General features: G+C 39.0%; 1 protein-coding gene across 2 annotated transcripts in view; it reads left to right on the top strand.

Moving 5' to 3' along the window:
* Positions 1 to 3,358: 3,358 nt before the first annotated feature.
* The window catches only part of CLCA2 (chloride channel accessory 2), a 37,205-nt gene continuing 24,530 nt past the window's right edge, over positions 3,359 to 16,033 (top strand). The window contains exons 1-6 of one of the 2 annotated variants that reach the window (XM_089920057.1): positions 3,359 to 3,683; positions 4,564 to 4,701; positions 7,772 to 7,922; positions 10,593 to 10,701; positions 11,687 to 11,846; positions 14,304 to 14,531. In XM_089920057.1, coding sequence (XP_089776183.1) covers positions 3,498 to 3,683; positions 4,564 to 4,701; positions 7,772 to 7,922; positions 10,593 to 10,701; positions 11,687 to 11,846; positions 14,304 to 14,531 — 972 coding nt within the window. In that variant the 5' untranslated portion in view covers positions 3,359 to 3,497. The remainder of the gene's footprint in view (positions 3,684 to 4,563; positions 4,702 to 7,771; positions 7,923 to 10,592; positions 10,702 to 11,686; positions 11,847 to 14,303; positions 14,532 to 16,033) is intronic. The other variant, XM_022580918.3, reaches the window with a different exon arrangement.

The raw sequence follows: 16,033 nt of genomic DNA, 5'->3' as shown, positions 1-16,033 counted from the left end.
CCATCAGCTTTGCAGCCAAGCCACACACTGGATTATACTTTCCTCTTCTAAATGGGTTTGCTGATGAGTTGAAACAAAAGCCTGAAAGAAAATAATCCAAAACTTTCTTGGACTCCTCAAGATGTCAAATCTCCTGATTCTCTGACACCAACTGCATGTTTAACTCACTTTGATTTTGGGTCTCAACCTACAGACTCCATGAAAAAAAAGAAAAAATAGAGAGGCCTTCTGGGTTCAGGTTGAACTGCAGATTCAGACAATGAACAAAGATGTGCTTTAGATTCTTCAGTTACTGAAATTGAATAACTCTTATTTTCTTGAAAGCAGATAAAAACAGACCAGATCCCTAGAATTTATATAATATTGAAATAAATGCTTGAACATTGTATTCCCATATTTCTTCACTTTACGTATGTTTCATTTCTCAGATATCATAAAATCTATAAGCAGAAGCAGTGAGGTTTTTTGAGCGAAAGGATAAGGTGGGTTTTTTGACAAAGTCTCACACTTTATCAGAAGTGGACACTGCTCAGGAATGCCTTTAAGTTATTGAGTTAAGTCAGTTTTTGCCAGCTTTTTAGTTTTGTCTCCTGTAGGGTCAGCCTGATCAGAAGAGAAGGCAGGAAGAAGAGATCCTCAGCTAGCCTGACCCCAGGCCTGGTTACTGAGAGCAGAAAGGGTTCTCAGGGTAGGTCAGAACAGAGGTGGTAGGAAAGGGCTTTCAGGAGTGAATATGACTCCCAAGACATAGTGAAAAAATGGGTCAGTGACTGGGAATCTGTAGACAGGTGCCAGCCAAGTGGCCAGACCCAGGGATTAGGTTCCAGAACCAAGGAACCAAAAAGTAGATAGACAGGAATGGATGTCATGCCTGGACTCTCAGCCCAGGGTGAGCAAAGCCCGACTGTGCCTGTTCAGGTTTTAACCCAAGTGAAGTTGGACAAGATTATTCATTTATGGCTGTTCTTTATAAAGCTGCATACACTCTCTACCCCTCATTCTAAGGGAGCCATTGTAACTATTGACAAGAACAAGTAGAGAGAGAGCTGGATGTCAGTCCTCAGTGGCCCCCTCAGCCAGTTAACTTATATAAGTGTGCACGGTGGCAAGAAGAAACATCCCTGATTGTGGTGAAAAGCTACTCTCCTGGTGTGGCTTATGAGTTTAATTTTTTAGTATATTGCTTTGCTGATGGGAATGTTTTTCTTAAAAGCACAATAGATTAGTGTAAGAAAATAAACTGTCAAGGAAAGCTGAAAATAAAGTGCATTGTTCTGTCCAATGAGTCACAGTTCCAGGCAAAGCCTTTGGAGTTGCCACGCCTTGAAGCTTCCACTCTGTAGACACAGCGTGATTGAGGGGAAAAAACCCACGGCTGGGAATCAGCCCGAGAAGACAAGACAGCTAAATTGACCTCTGAGCTGTAGCATGAGCAACTCTGGCAGTCACGTGGTGACCAGCGATATTCTATTCTCCAACACCCCCAGGGGAACAACCAAAACCCAAGCAACTTCCTTCAAGAGGGATGAAGAGGGAAACTGCTCCAGAGCAGAAGCAATACCTTCTAGAACTGATATTTTCAAAGTTGGGGAGATCATTTTCACACTATTATCCAGGGCTTCTTCGTAATCTGCTTTAATTTACTTCTCTGATTCTGTTCATTCATTCATTCAACAAATATTTATTGAGTGTTTACTGATCTAGGTGCTGAGGAGGTAGTGATAAAAACAGACAGGGTCCTTCTCGCATAAGCCCTTCAGCGTGAAGGAGACAACCAATTACACAACATGAATGTGACATTGTAGGCATGATCATGCTTCAAAGGAGAGGTATCTGATGCACTGAAAGCATGAAAGAGGGGATTTGAGATAGGTAGGGAGTTCAGCTCAGGCTTCCAGGACAGAACAGGAATTTGAAGGAAAACAGGTGAGAAGCAGTGGGAGAAAAGGTTCCAAACAGAAGGACAGTAAGAAAAATTCCCTTCAATATCCCTCAACATTTCAGCTCTTAACACTTCATTTCTAGTTTCTTGAGAACATGAGAGACACGATACATTGAAAAACAATGGAACTTGGAATCAGTTGGTTTCATTCTAGCCCTATGACAATACTCACACAGCCTTGAACAAGTTACTTAGATTTTCTGAGCCTTAGTTTTGTCACCCATAAGATAGGAAGGATAAAGCCCAGCACACAATAAAAGTTAGCACCTTTCCCCACTGGCTAATTTTCATAATCTTTCTGAGACTCAGTGTCTTCATTGAAAAATAGAAATAAAAAAATTATACCTGTATCTGGGAATTGACATTTAGGTGGGTTCATTTGTAAGCTCTAAAGCATTATAAAATTATTGGGTAATATTATTAATCACTCATAAAATATTTGTGAGGCCTGCTATATTCCAGATCCTGTGATAGTTACTGCAGAAATGGAAGGTTTTTTTTTTTAATCTTTGGCTGCATTGGGTCTTCGTTGCTGCATGCGGGCTTTCTCTAGTTGTGGCGAGCGAGGGCTACTCTTCTTTTCAGTGCACAGGCTTCTCACTGCAGTGGCTTCTCTTGTTGTGGAGCACGGACTCTAGGCACGCGGGCTTCAGTAGTTGTGGCTCATGGGCTCTAGAGTGCAGGCTCAGTAGTTGTGGCGCATGGACTTAGCTGCTCCGTGGCATGTGGGATCTTCCCAGACCAGGGATCAAACACATGTCCCCTGCACTGGCAGGCCCTGCACCACCAGGGAAGCCTGGAAGTGGAAGATTGATGGAGGCATAGCCTTGCTCTCAGGAGAGAGGTGCTGAAAGAGAAATTCATCCTTTTCCTTGATCAAGAGAGAAAAGGCAGAAAGGACAGAAGGAAAGGCCACTGTGGCCTGCACAGACATCCAAGTTCCTGGCACTTGGCCCTCTCTGGGGGATATCTGATACCTTCCCCCCACCAGCCATCAGCTGAGAGCTCTCCCAGACTACCTGATGAAAGGCCCCAGGGACAGGGCTGCAGGATGGATTTCCAAATCTTCAAAATAAGCAGACAAAGGAATCTTACATCAAACAAAAAATGACGAGTGCAGTAGGGAAGGAATTGCTCTGAATGATGGAGGAGGTTGTCAAGGATTTCTAGATTTCTGTGCTTCTACTGCAAGTGGATGGAAAAACCCAGATTCTCTGATTTTCAGCCCAGCCAGCCAGGCTTCCCTCTTTTAAGCTCCTTTATTTCCATTTGAGAAGACATAAAATGAGTAAGGGGTGGAAGATTTCTTGCCAAACCATGATTCAGGAGGAAGCTCAGCCACAGAACATGCAAGAGTGGCATCGCCCAGAGAAAAAAGACTTGTAGAGACAGGTCTCCGAAAGATCCACCCAAGATTTTGCAAAGAAGGCACCTCCTTCATCACAAGCTCTAAGCCCTTCCAAGTTCAGGAAGAAACTACCTGCTCCGCCATTGACAACTTAGCACAATGTGCCCAGCAGGACCAGTGTGAGTAAAGCAGACGGTTTTCTGCAACATGACCCACGGGGACAGTGCAGGTCCTGTTTGCAGCCTGAAGTTTGTGACTCTCCTGGTGGTCCTAGGTCCGGAACTCCTATTCCTGGGAGCCGGAGTGCAGCTTCAAGAAAATGGGTATAATGGATTACTTGTTGCAATCAATCCTCAGGTATCCGAGGATCAGAAACTCATCCCAAACATTAAGGTGAGTGGCAAGTATGAAGTCAAAACCATTATCCTATTCGAGCAGACCTGTAGCCTTCTTTAAGGAGTTGCCTGGTTTGTATTTGAGCAGTAAGGAAAGTGATGTTTCTCAAAAATAGCAACAAAAATTACAATTAACAGCCAAGCCAGTTTGTTCACCTAATTCTGTGTAGTCTCAGCTCACAGACTGTTGATCTAGCCCTCTTTTATTTGTTGTTGCTGGTTACTACTAATTTTAGCTTTTGTGTTTAACTACATGGCTGCTTTGGGGGTAGCAACTTAAAAAATAATCCATTGTGGCAACAAAGACCAGATGTTTGACTGATGAATAAGCATGATTGTGCCTATTAAAATTATGTTGTTGGATTCCATCCTGAGGATGGGAATTCTCAGACAGAAAGAGTGAGAGTTTGAACGGAGTGCCAAAGAGCAACATCCTTTCTTTTCACCTGAACGTTCTGTAAAGCAGTTGACTATTTTCACCTTGATATGGTAAGGCAGGCCCATAGCTCCATTACTTGAGTCTCCCTTTGGTATTGCTTTAGTGAAATCAGTATTGTCATAAGGTGTGGTCTTGGAAAGGCGTGCCGTGAAAAGGATTTGTTCGGTAAAAGCTTAGAAGTCTTTCACAAAATTTGGAAAATTATATAGGCAAACCCAGACACACAATTAGTGTCCTAAAATCTCTTCCAGATAACCATTTGAAGTTTATTTATTTTGCTCCTAGGTTTTCCCCAAAATCTAATACTGTCTCTAAAAGAAATGGGCTCCTTCAAAATACCTTCATTATTTTTATTACTGCTTATTCAAGTATAACCAGAAAACTAAAACATTAAGAATTTACAAGTGATAAAATAAGCTTTTCTTTTATTTGGTTACAGGAAATGATAACTGAAGCTTCTTATTACCTATTCAATGCTACCAAGAGAAGAGTGTTTTTCAGAAATATAAAGATTTTAATACCTGCCACATGGAAAGCTAATAATTACAGCAAAGTAAAACAAGAATCATATGAAAAGGTAATTCAAGATTTCATTAAATGTGCTTAACTCAAGAAAAAAATATAATGTGTTCAAACTTTAAAAGTGAGAACTTAGACAAAAACAAATTAATATTAATACACAAACAATATTATTGAAAAGATTGTTATGTGCAAAATGTATGGAAATGTAATAAATGAGTGAAAATTATGGAGTAAAAAATAAGCAAAATGCCATTGCCCAAGCGGCCTCTCAGAAGATCTCTTTACTATGTAACTTACAGAGTCCTTTCTGAAATTTTTGGTTAGGGACCAAGAACTAGTTTTATTCTACTGAGTATGAGCTGTAAAGGGAATAATTTCAATTATGACTATCCTCATTTCCCACCCTGTCAGAGACAGTAAACATACATGTACAGACAGAAACCGAAGCCACCCATGCATATAAAAATATGACTTTCTTGTCCTGCAAGAGTGCAAATTAGCAGAATTTCACATTAGCCCAAGTCCAGGACACTGTTTTTGAGGAGTATGTTGATAAGAAGCAAGGCAGAAAGCAGGGAAGAGAGGCATGGCTACCTTTTTTTTTTTCCAACCAAAAAAAGAACCTTCAAAGGACTCTCATAAGCTGTAGATTATAATTAAGCATCCGTGATAATGTCTGGCACATACTGGTATGCATGCTATAAATAAATGTTAAATAAATTTGGCAAATGACTGTTTGAAATTATTGTGATCAAGAGTCCTAGTAGCTACCGGAAAGGGCAGGAGCAGAGGCATTGAGAATATAGCTCAGGGCTTCAGCAATGGAGTGGGTTCAAGATCTGTAATTACCGCTCGGATAGAAGGGCTGAGACTGTGGTAGTTTCCCCTTTTCCTTATTTGTGTCACTTGGTATGAATTTTCCTAAGATTGTGTTAATTCTTAGATCTCCTTTGAAGGTATTGAATGATATAGCAATCTCAAAGGCACCCCAGTGTCCTGAAGAAGTTAAAGGGGTCCTTAAAATGATCTGATTTATGACCAGGTGAAAGCATTTGATGATTGGGCTTGGAGATAGGAGCGATAGACGAACTGGGATAAACTGGGAACAGAGCTATTGTTTATTAAACTTCAACTAAATGCTAGGCATTCTGTATATATTGCTTAATTCTCAGACACCTAAAATTAGTTGCTGTTATCACAAATTAGGAAACTGAGGCTCAAATATGGTAAGGATTTTATCCCAAGTCAAACAGCTGGTAAATTAAAGAGCAATTTGAATTCATGCCTGTTTGATTCCAAAACCTATGCTCTTTGCTCTAAGCTATACCTTACATAGTTGTCATTAATCAATCTGGCCTTTAGTGGGACAAAAAGTCTTGGAGATAACCAACACCAAACCCAGGTGCTACTCCTCATCCTAATGAACAAGAGAGAAATAAGTAACTAAAAAAAATGACTGAACAGGGCTTCCCTGGTGGCGCAGTGGTTGAGAGTCCGCCTGCTGATGCAGGGGACAGGGGTTCGTGCCCCGGTCCGGGAAGATCCCACATGTCGCAGAGCGGCTGGGCCCATGAGCCATGGCCGCTGAACCTGCACGTCTGGAGCCTGTGCTCCGCAACGGGAGAGGCCACAACAGTGAGAGGCCCGTGTACTGCAATAAAAACAAAAACAAAAACAAATGACTGAACAGAAAGGTTAAAGGAAAGAGTTATTGAAGGCTGTTCATATATCTGCTACATACCAACTCTTTTAACCTCATAATGTCAATCAAGCAAACACTTAGCAAATGATCACTACATACAGGAACCATGCTAGGCATGGCAGAGGACACAAGGAAAAGCAAGATAGTTCCTCTCCTTGTGACTCTACAGTCTAATGTAGGTGGGACGCAGGGGAGGGGGGGAGGGGTAGGAAAAAAGTACATGAAAGCTGTATTACTATGGTCTGTAAGGTAGTATATAACTCCAAACAGCCTGAGTATTCTATCCCATACAGTGTACTCTTTCCTTTTTGTTTCAGGACAACTTTCCAGACATAGAAATGAGCTTTTGTCCAAGTGAAGACTATTCAAGGGCATGATGCCCGTAGCCCTTTTCACAGGTGTTGCCTTGCAAAGTCCTTGGCTTGAATTCTTATCTTTCTAAAAAAAAATGCTAATTATTATAAAAATAATTCATGCTTGTTGCAAAAAGACAATGTAGAAATATGGACAATAAAAAGAAAATATTACCTTCCACTATTCCTCAGCGGTGTGTACACCCCCCCACACACACACACCAGTACACATGTAGTACATATAGTGATGTTATATATATATTTATAAGATCATATTAGATCTATTGTTCCATAATCAACTTTAAAAAAAATTAACAACATACTTAACTTCTAAGGGCAAGTCTTGAGACAACATATTATCTTTATTCCTCAAAATAAAAGGAACAATGTTGTATATAAAACTGTGTTCTCTAGATGGTTATTTGAATAGATATTTACTTTAGCTTCTGACTTAAAATATTGTGTTTTATAAATGGTAATTGAAATGGTAAGGGTACAGTATGAAATATAACTTCAATAGAATAATTGTTTTGCTGATCTGATTGGTTATGGGAATAAAAGGACAAGGCTTAAAAGAAGCATATCCTATTGTCTTGCACTGATGAAAGAACCCACAGAAAGTTGTTCACAAAAGGCTATAACATTTTACAGTACAGCTCTGAATGATGTGTAAATGCTCTTAAAATTTCTTCAAACTTTTAAATTACTTTTTATCGTGATTTATAATGTCAGAATTTTACAGTGTTGACTTTTGAGAAAATTTTAATCTGGAAAATGGGAAGGTCAAATGAAAGTAATGAAGCTCCATGGAAATTTGATAAGCTTTTAAAATATATACGCTTTTGAAAGTGACAGATAGTTTTGTTGATATTTAGTTGTGAATGAATTTTAAACTCCATCTAAAGGCATTTATTTTTTTAATCTGTTTTAAAATTGGGATACAATCCATATAGAAAAATGGACACATATCTTAAATGTACACTTCAAAGTGTTTTAACAAATGTAGATATTTATGTCACCAACATTACAGTCACGATGTAGAGTATTACAAGGCATTTCTTTTAATTTAGGCAAATGTCATAGTGACTGACTGGAATGGGGCACATGGAGATGATCCATATACCTTGCAATACAGAGGGTGTGGAAAAGAGGGAAAATACATTCATTTCACACTTGACTTTCTACTAAATGATGACTTAACAGCTGTCTATGGATCACGAGGTAAGTGTGACCAATCAAGAAATAGACAATGGACAGCACTATTTACAGTATTCTGTGCTTAATGCTAAAAGGGACTCAGAGAACCTGAAACCTGCCAAGGACTTACCATTGGGATGAGGAGATAGGCCACGTGCCCATGAAAAGATGAGGGACAAAGTGAGCCAGAAAGGGTTAAGCGCCAGATTAGTGGTCCAGACAGGGCATGCTATAAGAATTCAGTGAAGAGGGAGAGCATTTTGAGCTAAAGGTTGTCAGAAAAGGCCTCACAAAGAAGAGGATCTTAAGGTTGAATATAATTTTGATAAATGGAAAAAAGGGAGAGAGAGTGGGAAAAGTATGAATAAAACCATGGCAGCAGAAGAATCCAGGGCATATTTGAGAGATGGGCACAGTAGACCTCACTGATGGTGCAGAAAAACTATGGGAAGTGAATAGTGGGAGAAAATGCTGAAATGCACATGGGTTAGGTGATGGAGAGCCTCAAATGCCCAAATTAGCAAGTCACAACTTAAGGTTTATAAACATAGGAGTGAAACCATCCAAGCAGGGTTTTCAGAAGCTGAATCTGGCTGTGAGGATAATCTGACTCCCTCAGATCAATGAGGGAGAAACTGGATATCAGGAGAATAACTAGAAGTCCAGGTATGAAGCCATGAGACTTGAGTAAGATCGAAGGCAGTGAGATGGGAAGGACAAGAAAGAGAGTAACAAGAACAAGAGAATTTTCTACGTGCCAAGTGCTGTGCTATTTGCTTTTCAAATGTTATCTTATTTAATCCTAACAACTCTAAGTAATGAGAGATATTCCAGAGGGGAAACAGTATGAAACAGAGGTCAGAACTGCTTCAGAGTGAAAGGCAAGGAGTGTGTGTGGGGGCAGCATTAAGTAACACACCAGGTTTTGGGCAGAAATAGAAGGGACCAGTTTAAAGGGGAAATCCACAAGTCTGGATTTAGGCAAGTGATTGTGAGGAAAGTGGACTATGCTGGTGGAAAGACCCAGCCTGTGGCGGAAAAAGGATGACTAGAGTTTGACAGTGAAGCCAGCGTCATAGGTTTGGAGACTGGCATTTAGTGGATGAGATCTGAGAAAGAAACTGTGGTGAGAAAAAATGAGTAGGTCAAGGGCTAACTATCCAATTCTTAATTTTTTGTTTTTGATTTTAACGTACAGCAGTGCCTTTCAAATGATGTTTTCACTTTTACCCCCATTTAAATCTAAATAGATTTTATTACCCTCTGAATAACTAGCAGGAAGTGGAGCCACACACTCTATAAAACACACTTTATAAAACACTTTATAAAACTTTATAAAAATGGCTTTTTTTCCTGGTAACTCTGAGGTGCTGATAATCTCTGCACAAATATATGACTTCACCAGCACTTCTAAATTCCATGAGTAGGCAGAAACTTTTCCTTAGCACTTTCAGCTTAGACTGTTCCCCTCCCTTCCTATGTTCCAAGGTCCAAAAAATGCATAATATGCCACAGCCTGAGTCAACTCAGCAAACATTTCCTGGGTTCCCAGATCTTAAAAGAATTCAGAAAGAAAAGTGTTCTTGGGGAGGGGAGTTAATCTGGAAAATTTCTATTGGGGAGAATTCAGTTTTTAGCTGAACATTGAAGAAAATACAAGGTTTAGAGAGGTAGAGATAAACTTATAAAGGATTTGATGCTGACAATGAGGATTTTCATGAGCTAAGATTTGAAGATAAACATGGAGAATCAGGAATAAAATAAAAGAGAAAGGACCACCCAAGCTGGAGAGGAGGTTCTATGATCCTTTTTGCTCCTTCTTCCCTCCCTGGCCCCAGGGTTTCAATCATTGCTGTAGACAGGAGAATTATCTATAGGAAAATAAAGTGGCAGGCATGCCTGGATAACACAAACTGAAGAATAGGAAAGCTTTATTTGCTGGTTTGATGTCTTAGTCGATTTGGGTTACTATAACAAAATAGTATACACTGGAAGGCTTATGCACAACAGAACTTTCTCACAGTTCTGGGGACTGGAAGTCCAAGATCAAGGCACCAGCCAAATTGGTTTCTGTGAAGGCCCACTTCCTGGTTCATAGACAGCCATCTTCTCACTGTGTCCTCACATGACAGAAAGAAGGAAACTCTCTGGGGTCTTTTTATAAGGGCACTCATCCCATTTATGAAGGCCCCACCCTCATGATCTAATAATCACTCCCAAAGGCCTCACCTCCTAACACCTTCACATTGTGGGTCAGGATTTCAACATATGAATTCTGGGGAGATATACACATTCAGTCCATTGAATTGAACATTCAGTCCATATGCTTCTTTTCCTTTCCCAGAATCCTGAACTTATAGGCATGTATAAAGCTAAATAGAAACCCTTAGGCAGCTTCCTTAGGGAAATGAGAGAATGTGAGACTCCTCACTAATTTCAAACAGATATGCAACAGGTAAGTCACTGGTTTGCACTTCCAGGACTAAACATATTTTCACACTGCCTCTTTTACAATGGTGGGGGTAAAGCAGAAGGAGATGGGAACGGGGTGGGGAAGAGGAAAGTGGAAGCAAGAATTGCATGTCAACCCTTCAGAATGAGTATATATAGTCAGGTGATGTTACGTATTCACTGATTAGCAAGGTCTATTGCTGAAATTTTAGGAACTCAAAACAAAAACTCTCTCTTCCACAGGCAGAGTGTTTGTTCACGAATGGGCTCATCTCCGTTGGGGTGTGTTTGATGAATATAACAATGAGAAACCTTTCTACGTAAATGGGCAAAATCAAATTACAGTAACAAGGTTAGTGTTTTTTTGCAAGTTTAAAATTCACTGTTTATTTTTTTACTCTAAAATAGAGTTTATAATGGCTGCAAAACTTAACTGACAATTTTCAGTTTTATTGGATTTTTAAAAAAAATTGGTAAGTATTTATGTGGTCAAATGCCAAAACAATATAAAATGTTATACTCTTATATAGCATACTCCCACCACTCTTCACCCTGTTCCCTTTCATCTCCTCTAGATCACCATTTTTATTAGTTTCTCATTTATTTTTTCTGTGTTTCTTCAGGAAAATTCAAATAAATATGAATATATATTTTTCCTCACTCTTCTTTCTTTTAATTGCATAGTGTTCCATTGTATGGATATACCATAATTTTTCAACCAGTCCCTTATTGTTGAACAAATGAGTTGTTCACCATATTTTGTTATTACTACAAGTCATAATGCTGTAAATAAGTTATTCCCATTATATGCAGGCAGATCTGTATATCTATTGAATAGCTTCCAAGAATTACCAGGTCATAGGGTAATTTTAGCTGTAATTTTGGTAGCTATTGACTGATTCTTCTCCCAAAATTTAGATGGTTTTTTTATCCCATTGACAGCATTTGAGACTGCTTATATAGGAAGGAATCCTTTTAAATATCATCATTAGATGTTCATTCTCTTCTTCCTCTGATGTCCAATGGCAATGAACTCAAAGGAGCCCTGATTCAGGATACCACCATTCATGACCTTCCTCGGGCCTCCAAAAGTTCATGTTGATTTCTCGGTGAATTTTGCGTTGACCCTGTTTAGCTGGTAAAGCCCTTGGCAATACAGAGCCTCTCATCAAAATCAAGTGGAGTGCATTTGTAAATTAATGACCTTTCTTAATAGTTTTTAAAATGTCTTTTGTGTATCTAGCAATCTGCGATCCTAGAAACAAATTATTTTATGAGCCAATAAGAAAGAAACATAAGCATTTCTAAAACAGACCCAATGTCTCTTCCTATTTCAGGTGTTCATCTGACATCACAGGCATTTTCTTGTGTGAAAGAGGCCCTTGCCCCCAAGAAAACTGTATTATTAGCAAGATTTTCAAAGAAGGATGCATGTTTATATACAATAGCACCCAAAATGCAACTGCATCGATAATGTTCATGCAAAGTTTATCTTCTGTAAGTATGGCCTTAGAATAACAAACTCTTACAAGATTCCATCTTTTCCCAAGATAGACTGATATGTTTTAAGTATTTAAACAAAAAGACAATTAAGATTCACTACATTTGGGACTTCCCTGGTGGTCCAGTGGTAAAGAATCCACCTTCCAATGCAGGAGATGAGGGTTCAATCCCTGGTCAGGGAACTAAGATCCCACATACCGAGGGGCAACTAAGCCAGTGAGCCACAACTACTGAAGCCCACACTCCTAGAGCCCGTGCTCCGCAACAAGAGAAGCCACTGCAATAAGCCTGCGTGCCACAACTACTGAGCCCATGTGCCTCAACTAGAGAGCCCATGTGCTGCAAACTACAGAGCCCATGTGCTCTGGAGCCCACGCACCATAACTAGAGAGAGAAAACCTGCATGCCAAACTAGAGAAAGAGAAGCCTGTGCGCTGCAATGAAAGATCCCGTGTGCCACAACTAAGACCTGATGTAGTCAAAAAAAAAAAGAAAAGAAAAGAAAAAAGATTCACTACGTTTTAGAGCTTGGGGAACCTTAGAGTTCATCTAGTTTTTACTTTACAGATTAAAAAAAAAAAACTCAGCGCCCCCCCTCGACAGTCCAAGCTGATCAGTAAAAATTGTTTCCTTTAGAAAAGTGATTATTTGCTCTACAGGGAAGGTGATTTAACAAGGGGAAACCTGGAGTCTTCAAAATAAATTGCTCGTATGGTGGTGCTTCTATATCCTTTCACAGGAAAGTGTACCGGGTTAATGACAGGGATGTAACGTATGATTATATTTCTTCATTTAAGGTAGCAAACCACTCTTATTTTAATGGAATTCCCTAATTCTCTTTCCCTTGTTTTGCATATTCTAGAACTTAAAAAGAAAAGTCAGGGAAGTCAACTAACCCTTAGCTTTGCAGGTTCAGAAACTCAATCTTGTCAGTATTCCACGCTAACTGACAAGAGACTTGTGTAGGAATCCAGAACACATTTTTAAAATTATTTAAAAAGAGTACTCTGTCATGGAGATCTGACACTCGCATTCTCTAGCCAGTTCATTTTCTCTCTGACAGAAGCAGCACGGAACAGCCAAATTCTACCCAGAGGCCTATTTTGAGAGCGTGGAATCAGAAAGGAGGGAGTTAGGAGATGCAGAGATTTAGTCACATCAGCCTTCCTAACCTGATACATTTTTCCAACTTCATCACATCTGTGGGTCACGTCCTCTCCATTGAGCTGGGAACACTGTGGGCAGTGTCTCTGCGAAGTTTTCTGTTTCTATGACTAACCCAATGTTCCTTGGATTGACACATTCTTTTTTTAGATAATTTTTTTTTTCTTCAGTCTGGTTTTAGTCAAGGCTAAGAGTCATCTGTAACTTTAAGGTGCTTTTTCATATTTCTTGTCCAATTCATTATGGTTTTAATTTAATTTACAGCTTTAATATCTGAAGCCAAGCTAATTCCATGTTATTTCATCCACATTGTTCGTGGCTAGGTATTATCTTTCTGGTCATTTGAAACACCTACTCATTAATATCCAGTCAGAAAACTTTTACCATCTCCTAACCATAGTCATGAAATATAAAGAAAAGAGTTAAAAACAAACATACAGACAAAAAAAACAAAACAGGTTCTATCATATCTCCCCGTCCTACTAAGAAACTCATGTTCTTATGCAATTACTAACTTTTTGAAGCTTCAGCTTCCTTTTCTAAGAAATTAGAGTTGGGGCTAGAGAATCTGTAAGATTTCTTTTACCTCTAAGCTTCCATAGCTCTGTTAGCAGGAAGCATCTACTGTTTGTAGGAATATAGCCACTGGGAAGTAGATAACACATTACTTTGCAATGCAAATCATGCCTTTAAAAGAGGTGCTGCCTAGGTTTAGTATTATTGTATGAATTATGGCTATATCTCCAAATGGGGAGAGAGATCAGGAAGTAGATTTAAGTTGGTTTTCTCCTTATCCTAGTCTTACAGAGGTCAATATTTGAACTAGCTCAATATAGGTTTATTGAGCAATAGATAAAGGTGCAGTGGTTATTAAATATGATTCCAAGGAATAGGCTGATCAAGATAAGATAACATCTCCTGGGGTGTTTTCTTTAACACACTATTATGCTAAGGAAGATGAGAGTTTGTTTTATTTTTTTAAAGCCTAAGATATTTATACATGGTCTACTCTCTGTTACCTAAGCGCAAGAAAACTTTAATAGAGGTTAACCTCAGTACCACATGCATGCCAGAGTTTCAAGCAAAGGGTGCCAAGGTTTATCTGTAAATTCAATGGCATTCTTGAAGTAAAGAAGGACATAGCTGTAGCACTTCTGATTTCTCATGTTTCAGCTCACCTTTCCTCTTACCTTTAGTTGTTTGAGAATGAGAAGTATGTCTAGTGTGAGAAGAGTACTTTTATTTTCTGATTATTTTCTGAGTACTTTTATTTTATTCTTTTTCAAGGTGGTTGAATTCTGTAATGCAAGTACCCACAACCAAGAGGCTCCAAACCTGCAGAACCAAATGTGCAGCCTCAGAAGTACGTGGGATGTAATCACAGACTCTGACGACTTTAATAACGGTTTTCCCATGAAAGGGACTGAGCTTCCACCTCCTCCCACGTTCTCTCTCATACAGGCTGGCGACAAAGTGGTCTGTTTAGTGCTGGATGTGTCCAGCAAGATGGCAAAGGTAACATTTGAACGAAAATAGTTGTAAACCATCACTTTTTTCTATCAGTTTTTAATTCTTTTTCTTTTCAGAGGGTAAGGGAAGGGAAGGGTGAGGCCAAATGTTTGGAATAGTCATGGGCATCATCTCTTCTTGGGTATGAGAGAAACAAATTCAGAATGTGGCCCAGATATTGAGATAACGCAGATAAATGAAATCCACAGGTAATTCCCAGGCCTCATTATTGTTACTAACTGCAACCTTTTCCAACCAAAACCCTTTCCAAAACTCTGACATGTAGCGGAAAGCTCCTTTCTGACCACATTCCACTCACTGGTAAACAACCATGGCCGAGGCAATAGACTGAGTTTGCAGTGAGTGTGCATATCCATTATGTATTTTCCATGTCACTGTGTACAGAGAAACATATCTCACTCATCTGGCAATCTGGCAGCCTTCTAGAAACCCATTCTCCAAAGCTCCAGAATTCTTAGACAGTAATTAGAGGTTTAGTCTCTGGAATCAGGCAGATGTGCTTTAAGTCCTGGCTCCTTCATTTACTGTCTGTGTAATCAAGAGCAAATAACCTCTCTGAAGCTCAGTTTTCTCATCTGTAAAACAGAGATAACAATACCTATTTCATTGTTGTGACAGAGACAGTTCATACTGGCTCACAGGAGTCAATTGTTAAATTTTCAGGAAATTTGCAAGCCAGTTGTAAATATAGCCATTATTAAAAAATAAACTATGTAGAGTTATAATTAAATAAAATATATTGAAATAAGCATAATAAATGCTCAAAACTCATTACTTCCTAATTTTTTTTCTACTATTCTTACTATTATCTATGCCCAGAGTCAGTAACTACCTGCTTTTGCATAGCCTGCAAATTAAGAATGGGTTTAGAAAAAAATCAAGAGAATAATAAAATTTCAGGACACATGAAAATTATATGAAATTCAAATTTTAGCATCCATAAGTAAAGTTTTATTGGGAGAGAGCAATGCTCATTTGTTTACATATTATCTATGGCTGCTTCAGTACTAAAATAGCAGAGTTAAGTAGTTGCAAAAGACAATATATGTCCCACCAAGCCTAAAATATTTACTATTGGATCCTTTACAGAAAATGTCTGCTGATCCCAGATCTAGGCTCCTGAGGTTATTTCTGGTCTATCATCTCTATGACTCTGCTCCTACATATCTCTTGCCAACTTTGCACTCAGCGATGTCAGGCTGACAGCTTAAATCAGCCACAGTGAGAATATTTACCCCATAGAAACTGCAACAAATCCAGGGTTCTCCCTCTTTCTCTTTTTACCAGAAAGCCAGTTTTTAAACTTTTACCAGCGCACCACTAACTACTTCATAGTATTGTTGAAAGGGAAAATGAGATACTGAATATGAAGTTTTTGGTTTATAAGTGACAACTGTTATTTTATTATAGTACTTGTCCTAAGGGAGAGTTTATCCTCTTGTATTCTCTGGATCAGTAGTCCTGGAAAATTTGCCTTTTTTGGCTTG

The sequence above is a fragment of the Delphinapterus leucas genome, chromosome 1 (genome assembly GCF_059928025.1).
Source record: "Delphinapterus leucas isolate spDelLeu-1000000601 "Yukka" chromosome 1, BTC_Dleu_Yukka2, whole genome shotgun sequence".
Classification (NCBI taxonomy): Eukaryota; Metazoa; Chordata; class Mammalia; order Artiodactyla; family Monodontidae; genus Delphinapterus; species Delphinapterus leucas.
The sequence above is the reverse complement of the archived record's forward strand: the minus strand, read 5'-3'. Positions and strand labels throughout refer to the sequence as shown.